The 21,981-nt window shown below is 39.2% G+C and overlaps 3 protein-coding genes across 4 annotated transcripts; 1 reads left to right on the forward strand and 2 right to left on the reverse strand.

The window, feature by feature from the left end:
* Positions 1-19: 19 nt before the first annotated feature.
* LOC129241296 (uncharacterized) lies at positions 20-7,763 on the reverse strand. Its single transcript, XM_054877546.1, has 4 exons — positions 7,509-7,763; positions 1,105-1,263; positions 938-1,025; positions 20-877 (listed from the first exon to the last, which is right to left on the reverse strand). The coding sequence occupies exons 1-4, from the start codon at positions 7,690-7,692 to the stop codon at positions 91-93; spliced, it is 1,218 nt and encodes a 405-aa protein (XP_054733521.1). The 5' UTR covers positions 7,693-7,763; the 3' UTR covers positions 20-90.
* A 921-nt stretch (positions 7,764-8,684) lies between these two features.
* Positions 8,685-9,629, reverse strand: LOC129241601 (50S ribosomal protein L7/L12). 2 transcript variants are annotated; one of them, XM_054878029.1, is made up of 2 exons: positions 9,533-9,629; positions 8,685-9,466 (listed from the first exon to the last, which is right to left on the reverse strand). In XM_054878029.1, the coding sequence occupies exon 2, from the start codon at positions 9,434-9,436 to the stop codon at positions 8,885-8,887; it is 552 nt and encodes a 183-aa protein (XP_054734004.1). In that variant the 5' UTR covers positions 9,437-9,466; positions 9,533-9,629; the 3' UTR covers positions 8,685-8,884. The 2 variants fall into 2 exon arrangements, with proteins under 2 accessions (XP_054734004.1, XP_054734005.1); XM_054878030.1 differs by having other exon boundaries at positions 9,540-9,623.
* Positions 9,630-9,644: 15 nt separating this feature from the next.
* On the forward strand, positions 9,645-11,295 carry LOC129241600 (splicing factor C9orf78). Its single transcript, XM_054878028.1, has 4 exons — positions 9,645-9,943; positions 10,003-10,117; positions 10,177-10,675; positions 10,761-11,295. Exons 1-4 carry the CDS (start codon positions 9,789-9,791, stop codon positions 10,925-10,927), a joined length of 936 nt encoding a protein of 311 aa, XP_054734003.1. The 5' UTR covers positions 9,645-9,788; the 3' UTR covers positions 10,928-11,295.
* The last annotated feature ends 10,686 nt before the right edge of the window (positions 11,296-21,981 follow it).

Genomic DNA, 21,981 nt, shown 5'->3' on the forward strand with positions numbered 1-21,981 from the left:
TTTATTTGCATTTATTCTTAGAAAAGTTTAATGTATTATACTGTCATCTACTTAAATGTACACCTTAAAGCGTAGAAAATCAAATTAGCGCTAGACTACAGGACACGCATTCTGCGAATACGACAAATAAAAGCCTCGATTTGACATGTCCAAGTCCTCATTTCCGTTCGTCACCGTATAAAGAACAAAAGGTTTAGTCGAACTCGTTGTGTCCACCAACCCCAGTCCACAAAAACGATCGCTAGCCAATGAGGCACTATTCTGTGTTGGATTTGGTATGATAATAAAATCAGTTGTGCATTCTTGACTTTGTACAGTCGCTGTGCCGAGCAGCGATGGATCCACAACGGCTACATCATTAGTTAGCGTAAATGAGTATGAATCTGAGCTCACTTGACTCCACGTAATCGAGCACATGCCTGCGCCCATGCGTACGCAAATGCCATACTGCTGATTGGCGATTTGTCGGGTGCCTGGAACGCCAATTGAGTTTGTTAGAGAATTGGCGGCAGAGTCATAGTTGAAACTTGATACTGTTCCGCTTGTGTCCATGTAGTATTGCAAGCAACCAGAGGGTCCTTGTGTTGCAGATGCACAGCCAATTTGAGCGATTTGTAGTTGCCACTGCCGATTGAATGTGTAGTCAGAAGATGTAGCCACTGAAATTGTAATTGTAGATTCGCCATTAAAATCGACGTAAACATGTTGCCCACTATTTTCACCACAAATCGTGGGAACACGCGAAGCGCCACCGGTAATAGTAAGGGTATCCGTTAGACAGAAACCATCACCACTCGGTGGAGCAATAGACAACGACAGGAAATCAATGCGGAGCTGGCAGATATTCGAATCGCAGGGTGAGACAACAATTGAGCAACTGTAAGGAAACTTATGTAAGTATTGATAAATATTAAAGTTATTTGACTTTAATACTTACCTTCCGCCACCGCTGTAAGTGCCTGGGTAACCTGAGTTATAGAAATAGGTGTTGTTGTAGCTTGTGCTTGAACCGCAACCTTTTTGGTCTATAGTCAGTAATTAAAAGCGCAAGCATTTAGTGAAAAGATGTCTCCTTTTAAATAGTAGTCGTATTTAGCTACTTACATATGCAACAAACAGCTTGAGTAGTAACAGAATTGCAGTTACCAGCTGCCACTCCGCCATTATCACTACATTCGCCACGAACCACACACGTGCCGGCCAACAGATTAGCTCCCGTGCAGACATCATTAGCAAAACGTCCAATCGTGTAAAATGGAAACCCTGCAATGGAAGGCAGTGCACTTGTTAGAAATCACCTGCGCAAATAATCGGAGTCTTATGAAAATTATTGGAAATGTTAACAATATATTTTAACGTTTTTGATAAGACAAACTGTGACTTATGCAATTTCGGATTTTCAAATCAATAAATTAAGTTTCATACAGATTTTTATGTAATTAAGAAATATATGAATACCCAGTAAACCAATACTTTTTGTTGTTGTTGCAGCTGTTCGTAAGGCTCTGCCAGTACGGTATAGTCACCGGTCGTCAACGTCGACCTCAGCTAACGTTGGCACAAGAAACATGCTGTTTCAACGGCGCGGGTCCAAAGGGAGAGGGGGTTGGAATAGGTACGTGAATGAGTGGTTAGGAGGTATTTTCACATGCCGGACAGATGTTGAGTATGTCTGGGTTGACTCTGGATAGGTAGGAGTTTAAACTACTCCAAAGTCCTGAACGCAAATGTGCCAAGAAGGCGTGACTGCCACTGTTTAGTGTGCTGAACCTCAGCCCTCGTCTACGATGTATGCGTAATAGTATATGATTTTTATCATCTTGTTTGCGGATATGACCAAAGATATATATTAGCATAATGATAAAACACACCAAACTATTTAAAACCCTTTTTTGAGTGCACTGTTCGCCCGATTTCAATGAGACATACACCGAATTAAGAGAGTAACCTCCTGTTAACCCCGATGTTTAGCGGGCGTTGCATCTGACATATGGACCAAAATATGAAAATCACTTAAGCTAGGGAGCTGAAACCTGGTACGTATACAAAAAGTGAGAAGTATTGGAAAAGTGAAAGTGGCACCTCTCATATAAATTGAAATATCCAAATTGCTTTTCTCCTGCTTTGATACAGTTACACAAATTACCAATACCTGTCTTATGTTGAAAACTGGTAGGTATTGAAAAAGGGCACGTTGCACCGCCTATACAAACATAAATCTCATATCGAATCAACGGAATTTCTCATAAATTAATTCTCATAATTAATCAGCAAAGATTTCGAAATTTTAAACCAATTTTTATGGATCGCTACCCTGGCTTGAAAAAAAAAACCAGTCTAACGGTTAGACGCGATAGAAGTGAAACCTTCCGTAAAACAAACTGAGAGAGAATGAGACGAAAGCAGCATTAGGAGCGGGATAATTATAGGTTCATTATAATATTGCTATAAAGTTCATATTTTATTTTCTTCATTTTATTATTATTCATCCTCAATGTTTTCAATTTCAACAAATGATACGAGTGGCTTATGATAGCTAAAATATGATACAAATGCTTTGGTTTCGATGTTGTCAACATATCTTTGAAATACCGCGTCAATGGTTGTTTTTGATCGTGTTGTCGATTCAGTGCGATTGTTACACATTTTTAAATTGAATGTTGTATTGAGAACGTCAATTAAAGCAACCGCTGTGTCCAATGCAAAATTTACGTTAAAATCGCCACTTAAAATCATTGGAACTTTATTGTAATCTTTTCTAAGTATCCGCGATACTTCTGGTGTATACTTTATTAAATTTTCGTGAATGAATTCCGTGATGCTATTTATTGATTTTTTTTTCTGTCGATATTCACGACACTTGTCTGCATTATTTTTCGGCATAATTGCGGTAAATATTTAAAAATGAAAATATTTACGAATATAAAAATACACACGCGGTTGCTATTATGAGCGTCACAATTACACATATGCACTCGTATTTGTTTGAAAATCGACTTTTTTTTGGTTCTCCGTCACCTTTGGAAAATGTGTAAATAGTAAGCAAACTTTACAAACATATATTTTTCCTCATTTTTGCATCAGTAAAATTAAACAAACGCCGTAGCCGAATGGGTTGGTGCGTGACTACTATTCAGAATTCACAGAGAGAACGTCAGTTCGAATCTCGGTGAAAACACCAAAATTAAGGAAAACTATTTTTCTAATAGCGCTCACCCCTCAGCAGGCAATGGCAAAACACCGAGTGTATTTCTGCCATGAAAAAAAGCTCCTCATAAACATATCATAAAATAAAATAAAATAACTGTATAAAAAAAATTTTTTTCTTGTGATTCGAACCAAGGATTTTGGATCGGAAGCTCACATTGCTAGCCGCTCGGCTATCGCGCTATGCTGTCGGCGCTGGCCTAAAAGTTATTTAGTTCGTCGCTACGTTTATATCAACATATAATATAACGCTTCGTAGCCAAGAGTGTCGCTTTTTCGTTTCATCGAGTCTCAAATCACTCCCCACGATTCTAAAGAAGTTTTCACTTCAAAAAGTATTTTCTTAAAAAAATATATATTTAACCTACCTTTTGAAGGAATGCTAAAGTAGACCGAACTTTTCTCTCAATGGATTCCCTGAGAAGCCGTTCAATCTCATGTTTAATGTGATGTATTAACTCTTCTTTCTTCGGGAATTTTTGCTTCGCAGTATTCCATAATTTTATCACATCGTCGTGGCAGGACTTCTTCGCCTTATAGACGTGCCTTTTGACGTATGCGTTATAAAAATCTTGATAACTCATTTTAAATTAGTAAGAGCATGAACTGAGTCGAGTAAAACATTTACAAGAATAAACAAAGAAGGTTGGAACCTGTCCGTGTGTCGCTGCCACTCAGCTCGTACGCTCTTGTTCATCGAGTCGCGCGTTCGGCTGATAGTGGCGCGAAAACAAACGACGGGCTACACTGTACCGTAAATTCAGATTAAATTGAGCTATTTGGTATAAAACAAATATGGTGGTTTGACAGTAGTAATGTACATATAACGTCGAAGTATGAATGAAATTATTTTCTTTCGAACGAATTAGTGAATGATCTTAATCATACTACGATTACGCTTAAGATTAAATCTTAAGCATGTACAATCTGGATAATGGACCAAAATAGTATAATTTTTTTTTTGTTTCAATCAGAAAAAAAATTGCGTGATATTTGCCGAGACCCCCCCCTCTCTCCAACGTAAGATTACATGAGATTTGACTCGACCCCCTCCCCCCTTAAACATCTCACGTAATTTATGGACGCCCCCTTTTAGCTGTTTGGCTGTAAATTGGAGCAAACAACTTCGTACTAATTCCTACCACCTGGCGTACTGAGAATTTTATTTTGCTTGTATTTATAATAAATACAGTAATGTGCGATAAAATAGAGTCGTAGCCTTGTTGATCGTTTTCACTGTATTATAAATTCCATTAACTAGCTGTACTTTATAATCACCCGCAATATGACTGCTATGCCGATATTTCATTTATAACAAACATATGACAATTTTGTCTTTTTATGAAAATTGCCGTCATATCGTGGTAATTGACAGATTTCGCTCTATCTCAATACCAAACTACCTTGGACAAAGAGTAATAAGTGTGCCAGATTTCATTCAATTTATTTTATATTGTATTTGATCGAGTTATCGTGCGCATGAGCGTATGAACGCACAGAATAGCTAATCGTTTCCTCTCATTGTGAACATCTAGGATTATATAAGTATGTATGTCTACGAGGTGTGTTCAAAAGTATCGCGAATTTTGAATTTTTTTGTGGTGTGATGTTGGTACTCATGTCTCTCACTCATGCCGGCGAGTTCGGCCATTCTGAATGTTCAGTTAATTGTTGACAGCTGCTTTGCTTGCACGTGTTTCGGCTCGTCTTCGACTTTCACATATTCAAAAAGATGGATCAAAGAACATTGACTGTTTCATACGGAGAAGCTACTTTGGACCAAAGCAACGTTTATCGGTGGTACAAAAAGTTCTCAGAAGGCCGAGAAAATGTGAACGATGAAAAGCGTGTCGGACGTCCGAGTACTTCAACAACAGGCGAAAAAAGTGATGAAGTGAAGAAAACGGTATTGGCCAATCGTCGAATCACCGTTAGAGAAGTTGAGGACCTAGACATATCGATTGGCTTGTGCCATTCGATTTTTTTCAATGATTTGGGCATGAGACGGGTCGCCGCGAAATTCGTACCAAAACTGCTCAATTTCGACCAAAAGCAGCATCGCATGAACATTGCTAATGAGATGTTGGACTCTATCTGCGACGACCCAAATTTGCTCCAGAGAGTCATAGCTGGTGACGAATCGTGGGTTTATGGTTATGACCTGGAAACCAAAGCTCAATCATCTCAATGGAAGCTGCCGCACGAACCAAGACCGAAAAAAGTGCGGCAAAGTTCGGTCGAATGTAAAAGTTTTGTTTACGGTTTTCTTCGATTGCAGGGGCGTTGTGTATCATGAGTTCTTGCCACAGGGTAAAACGGTCAATACAAAATATTATCTACAAGTTATGCGCAATTTGCGCGAAGTTATCAAAATAGATATTAATAAATAATTTTTGAAAAAACACAAAATTCGCGATACTTTTTGAACACACCTAGTATATCTCTCTCAATTTCTCTATGCTGTTACATACAATCATTATATGAACATATTAGAACTGCTTAAAAATTAAAAAAATTAAGACCTTAGAACTTAAAAGTTTTAATTTTTAATTAATTAGTTCAATTTCTATATATGTTTTTTTTTAATTAATCATTTTCTAAATGCTTCAATGTTTTTGTAAAGGGAGGTTCCATTTCATCGCACACCACTGTATATATGTATATCTATGCCTGCACTTTATGGAGTTTTGCTTGTAAGATGAATTTTGTTCGGTGGACGCCAAAGATCCTTTTCAGTTGGATCTCAAACGACAGAGTTTAGATTCATTATCTCAGAAAATTATGTATTTTCCAAAAACTTGGATATGTCTCTTTGGCGTACAAAAGTCTGCATTTTTGATTATTTTTGGAAATAAGTGGCTCGCCTTGCGCTATGCACTCAGGTAATTTTTTTTCTATTGAATCGTCAACTAATTGTTTTGGGAAATATAATATATTGATGACATTACACTCTGGTTAGCGCTGGAGCTGTTAAATGGGCCTGCGAATGGGGCTCTGTATGTACGAGTTGGTTCATCTTCTCTAGGGGGGTTGTTTTGCGCGCTGGTCGTTGTTCTTTTTCTGCGTTACCATATCTCTGAAACATATTCTGTGTACTATAAACCATTTTTTTAGAAAGTCGCAAATGCTTCGATATTTGGAGAATTGTGCTTCCAGATGATTTAAATTCTGAGTAAGCTGTCGCTGCGCTTCATAACACCAGGGCCATTTCGCCATGAGTATAACCGCTGCTTATAGAAGTAATCTAACGTTAACACTTACCAAAAAGTCAGCTAAATTGAGTAACGTGAAAATAAGTTTTCTTATCTGAGCCCATTCGGCCCCAGCTTTAACTGGTACTACTAACATGTAAGTGAGTTTTATGACGAAGGTAGGAATATATCAAACACCGTTAATTGCTATGCGTACTCCCTACTTAGTAAACAACTTTCCAAGAAAAATGTTTGTAATCGTTTAGTATGCTAAGAGAAAGAACTGTAGAGAGAATTTTGTCTTAGCATAGAGTGCTAAATTCGTGATGACCACTGCATATATGTATGCCCATGTACAAAAATTATATAATGTCATGGGCGGCCGCCGTAGCCGAATGGGTTGGTGCGTGGTTACCATTCGGAATTCACAGAGAGGTCGTTGGTTCGAATCTCGGTGAAAGCAAAATTTAATAAAAACATTTTTCTAATAGCGGTCGCCCCTCGGCAGGCAATGGCAAACCTCCGAGTGTATTTCTGCCATGAAAAAGCTCCTCATAAAAATATCTGCCGTTCGGAGTCGGCTTGAAACTGTAGGTCCCTCCATTTGTGGAACAACATCAAGACGCACACCAGAAATAGGAGGAGGAGCTCGGCCAAACACCTAACAGAAGTGTACGCGCCATTTTTTTTTTTTTTTTTCATTGTAGAAAAGTATAATTCTATCAGGATGATAATTGCTATAATTATGTATATGTTGGCCTGAAAAACATATGAAATAGGGCAAACTTGTTTGGTTTAGTTAGCACTTTATGATAGATTATGGTTTGTTGTAACAGTGTATGTTTGTTATAATAGTATGTATGTTATGTATATACATATATATTTAACCGGAAGCCGTTAAATGCAATCCACTAGCGTTCTTAACAACTCTTTAAATGCCCCAAGTGTTCTCAAACGACTCGGAATTATTGGTTAAACATAGATAAGCATACATATGTATATATGTAAGTATGCATTTAGTTTCACGTCCATATGAATAACACATTGTCGATGAGTTGAACGAATTGGATATTTGGATGATTTCGTTAGCACTCGCGTACATATACTCACATCTACGAGATCTCGAATGTGAATGATTTTGAAGCATGTCAGTGGTGGTGGTCATTGATGCGATAGGTGTTTCTAATGAATTTCGAAATGATAATACTGTTGGATACTCATCAATATCCTTACATATCACATAACCGACAATGCCAAGCGTTAACAAACCGGCGATTAAGGTGATTAAAGTCATTTTTTTGATAAAATATTTAAATTTACTTTCCAAAAATTTTGTCTTAAAATTTTCTTTTATTTAGTTTTAGCGTTTTGGCCTTATATCTGTGCACTTTAACCCTTTTTGCACAGTTTCCTTTATATCCCTTACAACCACAAATATAACTTCACTTCACAAGCAATCAGCGCCGTTACGAAATGTGCGCTCTGCAAGAATTTACGAAAGCAAATGCCGATTTTGTGCGTTGAACCAGTAGATATTGACCGACAGCTGGTATATGGTTCTGCATTTAGTAATTCCATCTAAACCTCTTTTGCTTCTGCTGAAGGTGTTAATTAGAATTGATCATGCATGCTCTCTTTCGATTGCCAGAGTGTGTGAGTGAGTAACTTGATGGGAAGCTGCTGCTACTTTGTGGCCAGAAAATGACCGCGATTAATCAGTTAAATATATGAATATAGTTCAACACGATTTTTTGTTGGTATTTTGCTTTTAACATGATCGTGATGATTACGCCCTTTATATTGGTATGTATGTATGTATGTACATATGCATATATTCAGTGTCTACGAATATTCTTCGGACCCCAAGCGTCATACATACATACTTGCATATGCATATATATCCCATTTTACGCATAAAAAGTAAATTCGTATTTGTGTAACGGTTTTCAATTCACTTGCTATATCATAAAGGTATGACTAGCTCATTATAACATTTTACTGAGACTCATAGAATGGACAGAAAAAAGAATGTTGATTAAAAAAAGAAAGTTAATATAAATTACTAAAATAAATTTGTTTGGTATTCACCATTTTTCTATCCAGATTTAAAATCACGCTTATAATAAAAGAAGCAGTTATTATTCCGTTTTTTTAATTTTAAGGTACTAAATATATCGAGTCGCGTATGCTACGTGTTATTTTCCCCCCATTCTCCAATAGTAAATTTGCAAAAATCGTAGTACTTGCTTTAATTATAAAGCCATCTGTAAAAAAATAAAATTTACATAGTTTCATATCCGGCCATATTTTAATTGCTTTCATGTACATAATCCAATATAGAAATAACAGATAAAACTGCAAATAAAATATTGAACTTCTTTATGGGTACATAAAAATGTATACAACTACATAGATTTGTATTTAAGATTAGGGAACGCTGCAACTAATGCAGCAGGAGCAGCTGCATCTACTAAGCTATATTTATTTTACTCGATTTCAATGATTGCACCAACTTTGCTAAATGCTTCCTTCAGTTTTTCTGCCTCTTCTTTTGGTATGCCTTCTTTGACAATAGTCGGTGCACTTTCAACGAATTTCTTGGCTTGCACCAAATTCATGCCCTCCAAAAGATTCTTTACCTCCTTGATCAGCGCCACTTTTTGCTTTTCGTCGAACTTCAGTAATTTGACTTTGAATTCAGTCTGTACTTTTTTTGGTGCTGCTTCTTCTTCCTCCTCTTCTCCCCCGGCTGGTCGTGCTGGTCCAGCAGCAAATTGTGGTACGAACGATGTTTCAGGTAAATTTAATTTCTTTTTGAGCAATGCACTGAGTTCAGAAACCTCTAGTAAGTTCAATGCTGCTATACTGTTAACAATGTTGTCCAATTTTGGATTTGGTGGTTTTGCTTCACTTTCCGGGGGTGGTGGTACTAATTTTTCAGCGCCGCTAGTAGCAGCAGGCGCTGTTACTGCAGAATACATACGTACACGACCAGTGTGGCGAGCGAATTGACGCATGGCGAGACGGCTGAAGTTCATGATGGAAGTTTTTCCCAATTCGTATATTAACTGCAATAAAAATCGAGCTATTATTAATACAAGAAATTGCTTTTATAAAAATTCGTTTATTCTCACAACGTGCCTGTTATGTGATCAGCCGTCAAAAATAATCAGCTGCGATGTAAACTGTCAAATGCGCTACTGCCTCTTCTTTTCAATGATCCATTCAGAATAAACGCTTTTATGCCATTGCGAATCAATACAACACAAATTAGTTAACAAAACAAATGGTGGAATTGCTTAGATGCCAGAAAATTGGATTCAGTAGAATAAATAGTTGTGTAGTATTCTTTGAAATTACCGCTAATCAGCTTTAAATTAAACATAAAGTATGTCTGAAGAAGTGGAGGTGAAATTGGAGAAATCGGACACTCAATCAGACTCGGAAGAGGGCGGTGGAAAAATTGCATTTAAAAAGAAGCCACGGAAGAACATTCGACAGAGGAGGGCTTCATATTCTGATGAAGAAAAGCAAGAGGATGAAATGTAAGTATCGAAACTTGCTAGTTAAAAACTCCATTGCATATGTTATTGTCACGTTATAGCGCTGTACTTGGAGAAATAAAGGTACGACAAAAATTACGCCAGCGACCCCATGGTGTAAGTGTAATTGGCTTGGCATTGGGCAAGAAGCTGGCGCCGGAAGAAGAAATCGCTATTGTAAGTTAAGAAAAAATTAAATATTAGTGTTAATAAACAACATTGTTATAACTTTACAGAAAGATCCATTTAACGTAAAAATTGGAGGCTTAGTGAATATGCAGGCTTTGAAGTCGGGAAAGCTGAAGGAGCCGGAAGACGTCTACGATGTAGGCATTGGCACACAATTCTCTGCAGAAACCAATAAACGCGATGAAGATGAAGAAATGATGAAGTATATTGAACAGGAATTGCAGAAAAGGAAAGGTTTATCTAAAGCAACTGCCGATAATGAGGAAGGCGATCCAAATAAGTACCTGACACCTGAAGAGGCTGCTTTGTTAGCGTTGCCTGACCACTTGCGACACTCCTCCTCTAATCGTTCGGAAGAAATGTTGTCCAATCAAATGTTAAACGGTATCCCGGAAGTAGATTTAGGCATTGAGGCGAAAATTAAAAATATTGAGTCGACTGAGGACGCCAAACAGAAACTACTGCAGGATCAAAAGAACAAGAAAGATGGCCCGTCACAGTTTGTGCCGACAAATATGGCAGTGAACTTCATGCAACACAATCGCTGTAAGTAAAAAAAATAGCAATAGTTTTGTACTTAATTTTATATTTGACAAGAACTGTTCGCTTCATTTCTCTTTTTGTATTTCAGTTAACATTGAAGATAACGAGCAAAAACGTCGCAAGCGCGATTATGTTGCGCAAAATGCCCAACAGCAGCAACAGCCGAATCATCAAGCCAACGTGGTGAATGGTGTCAAGCGTGCAACAGATGACTATCATTATGACAAATTTAAGAAACAATTTCGCCGTTATTAAAGAAATTAAATTTATAGAGTAGCTTGAAAAAAAACTATCAAATTAAATGGAAAATAGCAGTGATCCATGTGCAAGGTATTAATGAGTTTTCCAGGCAACTCTACAATCCCGTATATCATCTACAAAATCGGCTCTAAAACCTGCTGAACTCGTTTAATCATATGCGAGTACAAAATATAACTGGCTTTTTCTAAAATCGTACGGATCTCCGTGCGTAGAACTTATCCATAGAAGAATCTTGGGTAGTTGACGCCACAATGTAATAAATATTTTTTTTATTGGATACGCATTTTATTAATGCATTTAGTCTTTGTACGATAATATCATAAGATCATATTCAAATAAATAGATTCCAAATTGTATTTTAATAGTCGGAAACTTATTCCTGAGATCATTCAAACCGCCTGTGGCCAATAAGGCAATAACACTTCATCTCCTCTGTGAAGAGATTATTGTTCCAAAGTAGATATATAGTACATCTTTAATAAATCTGCGTTGAAATTTCTACCGGCTAAAACCAAAACAAATCGAGGGACTTCTATCTCCTAGTGCTGAAGCAGGCAGTAATGGTCCAATTTTTTACATCCACTTGGAGAATGTCGTTATTTTTCAATTTTAATACTAGCATAACTACTTCTAGAGGATGTGAAACTATGAGGCATTCACCTCTGGTATTATCCAATGTATTATTGGTCGATGCAAATTGTAACTCAATAAATGAGATCGTCATTTCAAAAAGTTGCTAATTTTACCGAAGTTGCTGCTATTTCTAAAAGTTATTTTGCATTTAAGTATTGTGTTGTTTGTATTAATTGTGCATTGGTAGGATTGTTTGAGTGTGTGAAATCGATTAAATCGAAAATTTAATAATAAACAAAAATTATGTTAAAAAAATTATATTAATTTCTTATAGTAACAGTATACTTGCAATATTGCTATGCAGTTATTTCATGTATGGTTGTTTTTGTTGCTGTTTAACTTTATGTCCTGAATCTGTTATTTTTGAGAAATTAGTTGTGTAATTCGAAATCAAATTCCAAAAAACAAAAAATAATTGCCATAATCGAGGCAAAAGGTGGTAATTTCGAGGAAAAGTAAATTGATTCTTAATTTTGTATTATTTTCACACATTTTTTACTTTGAATTGAATTGTGGCCTTTTTAATTGGTTACACTTCGAGTGCCGAACTTACAGGGTGTTCGGTGTTATGTAGTCATGGAAATTTTCAGCTATCCAGAAAGCAGAAAGATCAGAGTCTTGCTGAAAGATGTATGGACTGTCACCGCGTACGATATCACTGCAGGGTTTCACTACTGTCTCTAAAACCAACCTCGATATATATACATATGTAGTAGAATTAACTCGAAATTCTTGAGTAAAGAAATCAATCTAAAATAATAACAGAGGTCGGAAACTACAGGTACATGGCCACAAGAACCTCGGTAGGATTGGAACATAGCCATATCTCATTCTGGTCATTTCTGCGGTTTGTCTTTTGGTCTTGGCCAAATTTTTTTTTGTCAGAACGTATGATTTTTGCGGATGGATAACTCGACGGAAAAGACTTGCACTTGTTGAATGAATTCTGGAGTTCGGCATGACAGAACGTTCCTTTTGGAAGTAGGAACCTTATGATCAAATGAACGTGAGTACTTAAGAACATTAGAGAGTTCTAAATTGGTGTGATGTGCACATATAGCGACGTTAACTGCATATCTCCTCGTTTCTTAAGTTAAGTTGTAGTTCTCTCTGTCTTATCTGAAAAGAGCAAAAGGAAAAATTAAGGTTTCGAGAAGTTATAGCCCTCAACTCCGCATGCACCCTGTTTGTACAGAGAAATACCTTTTTTATAATAGTTCGTCTTAAAAAAGTCATCTAAAACTGCAGCGAAAACTCCCTTGGACGAACAAAAGTTGACTGACGGAGAATGTCCGCCCAAAAAAGATGCCCGCTCAAGGTGAGGGTACCTTATTTAAGAACTTTTTAATTTTTTAATTAATTGAATACTATTTCCTTTTGAAATAAAAGGTATTGATATTATGTCATGCAAACAAAAATGTGTGTACTTTTTTGTGCGTAAGTGCATATAAAGTAATAGCGAAAATAAAAATGCATAAAAAGATTCATTAAATAAACAACTTTTAACAATTTGCTGTAAAGTCAGTGTTCATCCATTTTGACCGAATAATCTCTTTATTTTTTACGATAAGTAAAGAAAATCGGACTTATGTATTTCTTTTAAAATTTCATACTGAGACTCAGTGATGACATTATGCCAAATGTACTGAAATAAATATTTTTATCTGGAAAAATTATGTTTGCAACATTTGATTAATAAGCCTTACTGGCTAACAGACAGACAGATTGTTTTCCTCGTAAGTTTAATAAAATCATGGCGCAAACCAAACCAAATAAGTGCATGAAAATACATCACACTTTATCCGGGGAAATCCCCTTTTTCCATTTAGTTAGGTGCGCAACTAAGTTCTCGCTGTTTTTTTGATGAAAATACAACTTTATTCTGAAAATATGGTTACAATTGAAATCATTGAAAGTATTGCTCATCGCTAGCTACTACTTTTTCTCATCTTTCTGGTAGATCTCGTATGCCGTCGCCGTAAAACTGTTCATATTTTGAGGCTATCCACGGATCAACCCTATTTTTGGTGTCTTCATGTGAATGGGCGGCGAGGACGTAAAAGCATGACCGGGCTGTCCCCTTTTCTTTGGATTGCTGTAATGGATACATTTTTCATCACCAGTTACGTTGCGATGAAGAAAACCCTTCCTTTTTTGCGGCTGGAGCAGTTGTTCACAGGCGAAAAAACGCCGTTCAACATCCCTTGGGTTTAACTCATAAAGAACGCAAGTCCCCTGTTTCTGAATCATCCCCAAAGCATGTAATCGCTTGGAAATGGATTGGCGGGTAACTCCTAATACTGAAGCGAGCTCTTCTTGCGTTTGACACGGATCCTCATTGAGCAATGCTTCCAATTCAGCGTCTTCGAAGGTTTTTGGCCTTTCTTCCCGCGGACGGCCTTCAACATTAAAATCACCGACTTTGAAGCGGAGGAACCAATCTCGGCACGTTGTTTCACTTAAAGCAATATCTCCATAAACTTTTTGTAGCTCTCGATGCGCTTCAGCCGCCGTATTTTTCGAATGAAAGAGGAAAATCACCACTTCCCGCAAATGAGGAGTAAATGATACCAAAAAAAAAATCACTAATGTGTCGAAGCAGTTTGTTTACCATATGTCTAAGCTTGGTTTATGACGTTTAGGTTAGGCTGACAGCATCTATTGACAAACAGCGAGAACTTAGTTGCGCACCTAATAGTTCGGCCGTCATAGCCGAATAGTCGTTATAGTCATTCGGATTTCGGAGAACGTAGGTTCGAATCTTCGTGAAACACTAAAATGAAGAAAAATATTTTCCAATAGCGGTCGCCTCTCAGCAGGCAATGGCAAACCTACGAGTGTATTTCTGCCAAGAAAAAGCTCCTCGTAAAAAAATATCTGCCGTTCGGAGCCAGTATCAAGACGCACTCCACAAATGGGAGGAGGAGCTCGGCCAAACACCATAAAAGGGTGTAAGTATGTATGTAGTAAAACTGTTCACTCACACTTTTTATATTTTCTTTGCCTATGAGGAGTTTGCGTCCGCTCGACAGAGGTTTTTTGTGCCAATTTTATGGAAAATAACTGCTGTCCGCTTAAGAGAGAATAATTTGTTCCGAAATTTATACTTAAAACTTGGTATAGGAAAAAATGTCCAACCAAGGGAGATACCTGTCTAACAGAGGTGTCCGTTAGGAGAAGTTTCACTGTATATATTACCAAGGAATAAAAAGAAAACAGAAAGAACATGGAGAAGCCGAAGGTCAGCATTTAAAGCTATAAACTAAATTTTATACCTAAAGGTCTTGCCTTAACTTAAGGAGAAAAATTAGGACATGAAATGAAAGCCAGCTTAAAACACATGATGCAATATCGAGCTGTTCTGCAATTTTATTAGGTTTGCCACGTTGATAACTCGTATTAGCGCATTCGGTATGGAAATTAAAAAAGTATATATGTACATACATATGTATATATGTATGTATACTTAAATACACATGCATGTCGACTCATATATTGAAGATAAAAACAAAGAGCCTAGTTGTATGCTATAAGAAGAAAATTTCTTAGGTAATGGCATTGCTGTACGTATACGATATATATGCATGTATGTGTTTGTATATCTGCATTATTTCATGTAAATGTCACACCATTGGCGTTCCGACAAAACACGGCCGCCTTCCAATATAGATTGTCTAATATTTAAATACCGCTACATCGACGCACACATACATATAGTCGATGCCCTTGCACAGCCTTGCGCTGTATTTGCCTGCCTCATTGTGTTCAAACGATGCGGCTTAATAAGTTATTCCAGCATTACCAATTCGTGCCACAAATCGAATTAAGTACGTGACTCAAATGCAGCGCTCGCCACAGCAACCAATAGTGAATAAAACCAAAAACCCAAAAAACAAACGTAAAAATCACTGGTAAAATCAGCGTTAATGTTTAGTGAAAATGGCAGGAGGCGCGGCCGAAGTCCTTGCTTTAGCATAAAAATAAACGCGCTTCGTGCAGCGCTCTTCCCATCAAACATGTTGGCAACTAATTAACGATGGTTTGCTGGAATTTGAAATTCTGACTGTATAAGTACATTTAGTAGTAGCGCGTGGTTGGCGCGTCTTTCTGTCTGCTTTTGCTTTTAACTTGCTTCCAATAAATTATATTTGAAATTTATGGAGTTCGGGCCAAAAATAATAATAATGGAATTGATATAAAATACAAGTACAACTTCAGTTCAAAAAGTACTCGTAATTGACTATTAAAACCACGAGGTATACAATGTGCCAAGCATTGGCAGTATCGATATTTGATAACTCGTGCATGAATTAATTAATAGGGGTGTTCACACAGCGCTCCTTCACCTGTCTTTTTGGCAGTTTTGGGCATCTTTTATTTTTATAAATCTAACGAAAATACCTAATTGCTAAGCTGACTTAGCAATTTATTCAGTAGTAGGCAAAATAACAGTCAACAAGCAACAATTGGTATTTCATGTTTAGGCGCGTAGTTTAAATTTAAAAGTGAAGAAAAAATTTGTCAAAAATCTTGATATTTCAAGGATATTTTCTGCTAGTGGATAAAACGGAGGTGGAGGATGGTTCCATGTGTAGAAGTCCACGCAAGTGGGGAAAGTTACTGATCGCCATTCACTTGGGAGTGGCCAGGACGATTCTTCTACATATGGTTCAAGCAGCTCACAACGTCCGGGATTAGCCCACGTGTCCTCTGGTTAGCTTTCGAACACCCGTTCGGGAGTGAGCTAACGTGAGAAGGCGAAGCATCCCAGCATAGCTGGTTGTGCGCTGGGTTTGGGACCCGCCACTTAAAAATCCCCCCCAATGAAAACAGCAACAAAGCCTCGGATGAGAACTTCCAAAACTGATGACGACCCCTGCAAACGAAATAAGGAATACGATTTGAGGGCATGCACCTGGAATGTCCGGTCCCTTAATGGGGAAGGTGCCTCTGCCCGGCTGGTTGATGTCCTCGTAAGAGCAAAGGCTGACATCACTGCCATCCAAGAGATGCGATGGACGGGGCAAGGCAAGAAAACCATAGGGCCTTGCGACGTCTACTACAGCTGCCATGTAAAGGAGCGCAAATTCGGTGTCGGATTTGTTGTGGGAGAGAGACTTCGTCGCCAAGTACTGTCGTTCACTCCGGTGGACGAGCGTCTCGCAATAATCCGCATCAAAGCACGTTTTTTTAACATATCGCTAATTTGCGCCCACGCCCCGACGGAAGAGAAGGACGATGCGACCAAAGATTCCTTCTATGAGCGCTTGGAGCGTTCGTATGAGCACTGCCCCCGCCACGACATAAAAATCGTGATTGGCGACTTCAACGCCAGGGTGGGCAAGGAAGGAATTTTTGGTCCCACAGTCGGAAAATTCAGCCTGCACAACGAAACATCCGGTAACGGACAGAGGCTGATCGACTTCGCCGGGGCCCGAAACATGGTAGTCTGCAGCACCAGATTCCAGCATAAAAAAATCCACCAAGCTACCTGGCTGTCCCCTGATCGAAAAACGCGAAACCAGATCGATCATGTTGTGATAGATGGAAGACACGCTTCTAGTGTATTAGATGTACGTACGATCCGAGGACCCAACATTGACTCGGATCATTACCTTGTTGCAGCCAAACTGCGCACACGCCTCTGTGCAGCAAAAAACGTGCATCTACCTACGCAAAGAATGTTCGACATCGAAAAGCTGCAATCACAACAGACAGCCAGAAGATTCGCCACTCGACTCTCACTCCTGCTCTCAGAGAGCACTTCCCAACAAACCGGCATGCACGAGCAATGGAGCAACATTTCTCGTTCCCTACGTACCGCCGCCGAAGAAGAAATCGGATTCCGGCGAGCCCGAAAAAACAATTGGTACGACGAGGAATGTCATGCTGCCGCAGAAAGAAAGGATGCCGCCTATAGAGCTACGCTGCGATCGGGCGCAACGCGAGCCATGTGGGATCGCTACAGAGAGCTGAAAAAGGAAGAGAGACGTATTATCCGACAGAAGAAACGAGAGGCCGAAATACGTGAGTGCGAGGAGCTTGAGATGCTGGCCAACAGGAACAACGCCCGAAAATTCTACCAGAAAGTTCGGCGGCTTACAGAAGGTTTTAAGACCGGGGCGTTTTCCTGTAAGAACAAAGACGGCGATCTGGTGACTGACGTACAGAGCAATCTTAAATTATGGAGGGAACACTTCTCGAACCTGTTAAACAGTGACAGCTGCGCATGTCGTAGAGAATGTGAAGATCCCGATACCCCAATCGATGACGACGGAATTGTAGTTCCGTTGCCCGACCATGACGAGGTGAGAATAGCAATATCGCGGCTACAAAACAACAAAGCCGCGGGCGCCGACGGACTGCCGGCTGAGCTATTCAAACATGGCGGCGAGGAGCTGGTAAGGTGCATGCATCAGCTCCTATGCAAAATATGGTCGGATGAAAGCATGCCTGCCGATTGGAATTTAAGTGTGCTCTGCCCAATCCATAAGAAGGGCGACCCTGCAATTTGTGCCAATTACCGCGGGATTAGTCTTCTAAATATCGCCTATAAGGTTCTAGCGAGCGTATTGTGTGAAAAGCTGAAGCCCACCGTCAACCAACTGATTGGACCTTATCAGTGTGGCTTCAGACCTGGAAAGTCTACCATCGACCAAATATTCTCAATACGCCAAATCTTGGAAAAGACCCATGAAAGGAGAATCGACACACACCACCTTTTCGTCGACTTCAAAGCTGCATTCGACAGTACGGAAAGGAGTTACCTGTATGCCGCGATGTCTGAATTTGGTATCCCCGCAAAACTAATACGGCTATGTAAGATGACGTTGCTCAACACCAGTAGCGCTGTCAGAATTGGGAAGGACCTCTCCGAGCCGTTTGATACCAAACGAGGTTTCAGACAGGGTGACTCGCTGTCGTGTGACTTCTTTAACCTGATGTTGGAGAGCATCGTACGAGCCGCAGAACTTAATCGCTCAGGCACAATATTTTATAAGAGCGTACAATTGTTGGCGTATGCCGATGATATCGATATCATCGGCCTTAACAACCGCGCTGTTAGTTCTGCCTTCTCCAAGCTGGATAAAGAGGCAAAGCGAATGGGTTTGGTGGTGAACGAGGACAAAACGAAGTACCTCCTGTCTTCAAACAAACAGTCGGCGCACTCGCGTATGGGCACCCACGTCACTGTAGACAGTTATAAATTCGAGGTTGTAAAGAACTTCGTTTATTTAGGAACCAGCATTAACACCGATAACAATGTCAGCCTTGAAATCCAACGTAGAATCTCTCTTGCCAACAAGTGCTACTTTGGACTAAGTAGGCAATTGAGCAGTAAAGTCCTCTCTCGACGAACAAAACTAACACTCTACAAGACTCTCATCATGCCCGTCCTGACGTATGGCGCAGAAGCTTGGACGATGTCAACATCCGATGAAGCGACGCTTGGAGTGTTCGAGAGAAAGATTCTGCGTAAGATTTTTGGACCTTTGCACGTTGGCAACGGCGAATATCGCAGACGATGGAACGATGAGCTGTATGAGCTTTACGACGACATAGACATAGCGCAGCGAATAAAGATCCAGCGGCTACGTTGGCTGGGTCATGTCGTCCGAATGGATACAAACGCTCCGGCTTTGAAAGTATTCGATGCGGTACCAGCTGGTGGTAGTAGAGGAAGAGGAAGGCCTCCTCTGCGTTGGAAAGATCAGGTGGAGAAGGACTTGGCTTCACTTGGTGTGTCCAATTGGCGCCGGTTAGCACGAGAAAGAAACGACTGGCGCGCTTTGTTAAACTCGGCCAAAATCGCGTAAGCGGTTATCGCGCCAATTAAGAAGAAGAAGAAGGATAAAACGAAGCTACTTCGCAAGCAACAAAAGGAAAAATAAAAATAGTCGACGGATATAAAGCAGAGTCTTAATTTAGATTTTTTCCACGAGAACGACGAATTTAAAGTCTTAATTTATTGATTAATAATTTTTGCTTTCTCGCTATACTTCATTTTTAGATTATTGTTTTAAATTGTATTTGTATATCTTCTGCTCAAATATGAACGAGACGGTATCAATAAAACGGTCCGCGGATGACATATGGCAAAAATAAATTTTTTGTTTTTTGGTAGGACTGTTATAAGCTTATATGGCAAATTTCAACGTGATATGTCACATAGTTTGTTTTCTGTGCTACTGTAAACAAGTCAGCTCGAGTGTGTTCTTCGAATTTAACGATGGAAATTTAAGTTGAACAAAGAATTTGTTTGAAATTTTGTTATTCCAACAAAATTTCGGCTTCAGACGCCTTAAAAATGTTGCAGACAACCTATGGGGACTCTGCTCTATCGCGTGCAAGTGTTTTCCAGTGGTACAAATCGTTCAAAGAGGGCCGTACATCAACCCAAAAAACCACGCCAAAGTCGCTCAAAAATTAAGGTTATGCTGAGTGATTTTTTCGATTACGAAGGTGTGGTGCACTCGGAGTTCCTTCCGCAAGGCCGATCGGTTAACGCTGAATATTATTTAGACGTTTTAAAGCGTTTGCGCGAGAACATTCGTCTTAAAAGGAAGGAATTGTGGGACAACAAGTCATGGTTCTTGCATCACGATAATGCACCAGCTCACACATCACGTCTTGTTCGCGATTATTTGAGCAAAAATAATGTTAATATCGTTCCGCAAGCACTGTATTCGCCTGATATGGCTCCATGTGACGTTTTCCTGTTTCCCAAGCTCAAGTTGCCGCTCCGTGGAAAACATTTTGAGACAATTGAAGTCATAAAAGAGAATTCGAAGAACACACTCGAGCTTGACTTGTTTACAGTAGCACAGAAAACAAACTATGTGACATATCACGCTGAAATTTGCCATGTAAGCTTATAACAGCCCTACCAAAAAACAAAAAATTTATTTTTGCCATATGTCATCCGTGGACCGTTTTATTGATACCGTCTCATTCATATTTGAGTAGAAGGTGTAATGAAATTGCAACAAATGGGAGGTGCGAAAGAGCTTTACCAATCAAGCAGAAATATGCCGAAGAGTTCGTTCGCAGCAAAACACATTTACCGAACTGCTAACTAACAAACTGCCAAAGCAACAAAATTGGTGTGACCACCCCTAATGCGTCTGTGTTAGTGGATCACTTCAATTTTTAATTAAAAATTTTTCAATAATTTGTTTATGAAACTAATGCACAGTGCATGAGAAAAGAAAATCAGTAAAGGATTTCAAACGTAATAGTGTGATTGAATTATATTTGGCTGAAAATCACAACCAGCTCGAGCACCTTAAAGTAAATAAAGTTTTTGTTTCTCGCACCATTACTCGTTACAATGGTACTGGCAGAATCACGAAACGTCATGGAGGGGGTCATCAAAAGACTGCAACGTCACGTGAAATGGTTCAAAGAGTGAAGAAGCGACTTGAGCGGAATCCTGACGAAGTGCCAATCCAATGGCGAAAGAACTAAAAGTATTTGACCGTAGCATCCGCCGCATACTGGAAACTGATATGAACGTCAAGATCAAGATCCAAAAGGCGCATGATCTCACACCAAAGCAACAACAAATCAAAATTGAGAGAGCGAAGGAGTTGCTTCGCTTGACCAAAAATGGTCAGTTTCCGAACATTGTGTTTTCTGACGAGAACATTTTTCAAATTGAGCAATTCGTGAACTCCAAAAACGACATGGTTTATTTGACTGACCGTTCCATACGAGAATTTTAGTTATCGATTGGCCACCAGGAGACAGCGCCCGCCACAGGTAATGGTTTGGGCCACTGTAACCGCAGATGGGTGCTCTCCAATCATTTTCATCGAGCTTGGCGTCAAAGTAAATGTGAAATATTATCGGGAAAGTATTCTGGAGGTTACTTTGAAGCCGTGGGCAGACACACATTTCCGTGGCAGATCATGGACGTTTCAACAGGACTACGCACTCACAAAGCTCGAGTGAACAAATAATGGGTAAAAAACAACGTTCCGAACTTCATAACGTCCCCACAATGGCTCTGAAATTCACCAGACGCGAACCTGATTGATTATTCTCTTTGGGCCATTTTGGAAAACAAGGTCCGAACTAAAAGATTCACCAGTCTCGAGGCTCTGAAAAAAGCCATTGTCCGCGAGTGGGCCAAAATACCTGCAAGTCACATTCGGGCAGCTTTCGACTCGTTTCTGAAGCGTCTCAAGGCCATAGTCAAGGCAAAACGTGGACATATCGAGCAAAAGTAAATTGATTCTTAATTTTATATTATTTTCAAAATTTTTTTACTTTGAATTGAATAAAAGTAAATTTCCAAACTAAATTTGATGCCTTTTTAGTTGGTGTGCCTGTAGTAGAAATAAGCATCGGATGCGAACGACCCATCGACATGGGATTAAGGTGCCAAATGGAACGACATGGGATTAGGATTA

This window comes from Anastrepha obliqua, chromosome 3 (assembly GCF_027943255.1).
Source record: "Anastrepha obliqua isolate idAnaObli1 chromosome 3, idAnaObli1_1.0, whole genome shotgun sequence".
Lineage (NCBI taxonomy): Eukaryota > Metazoa > Arthropoda > Insecta > Diptera > Tephritidae > Anastrepha > Anastrepha obliqua.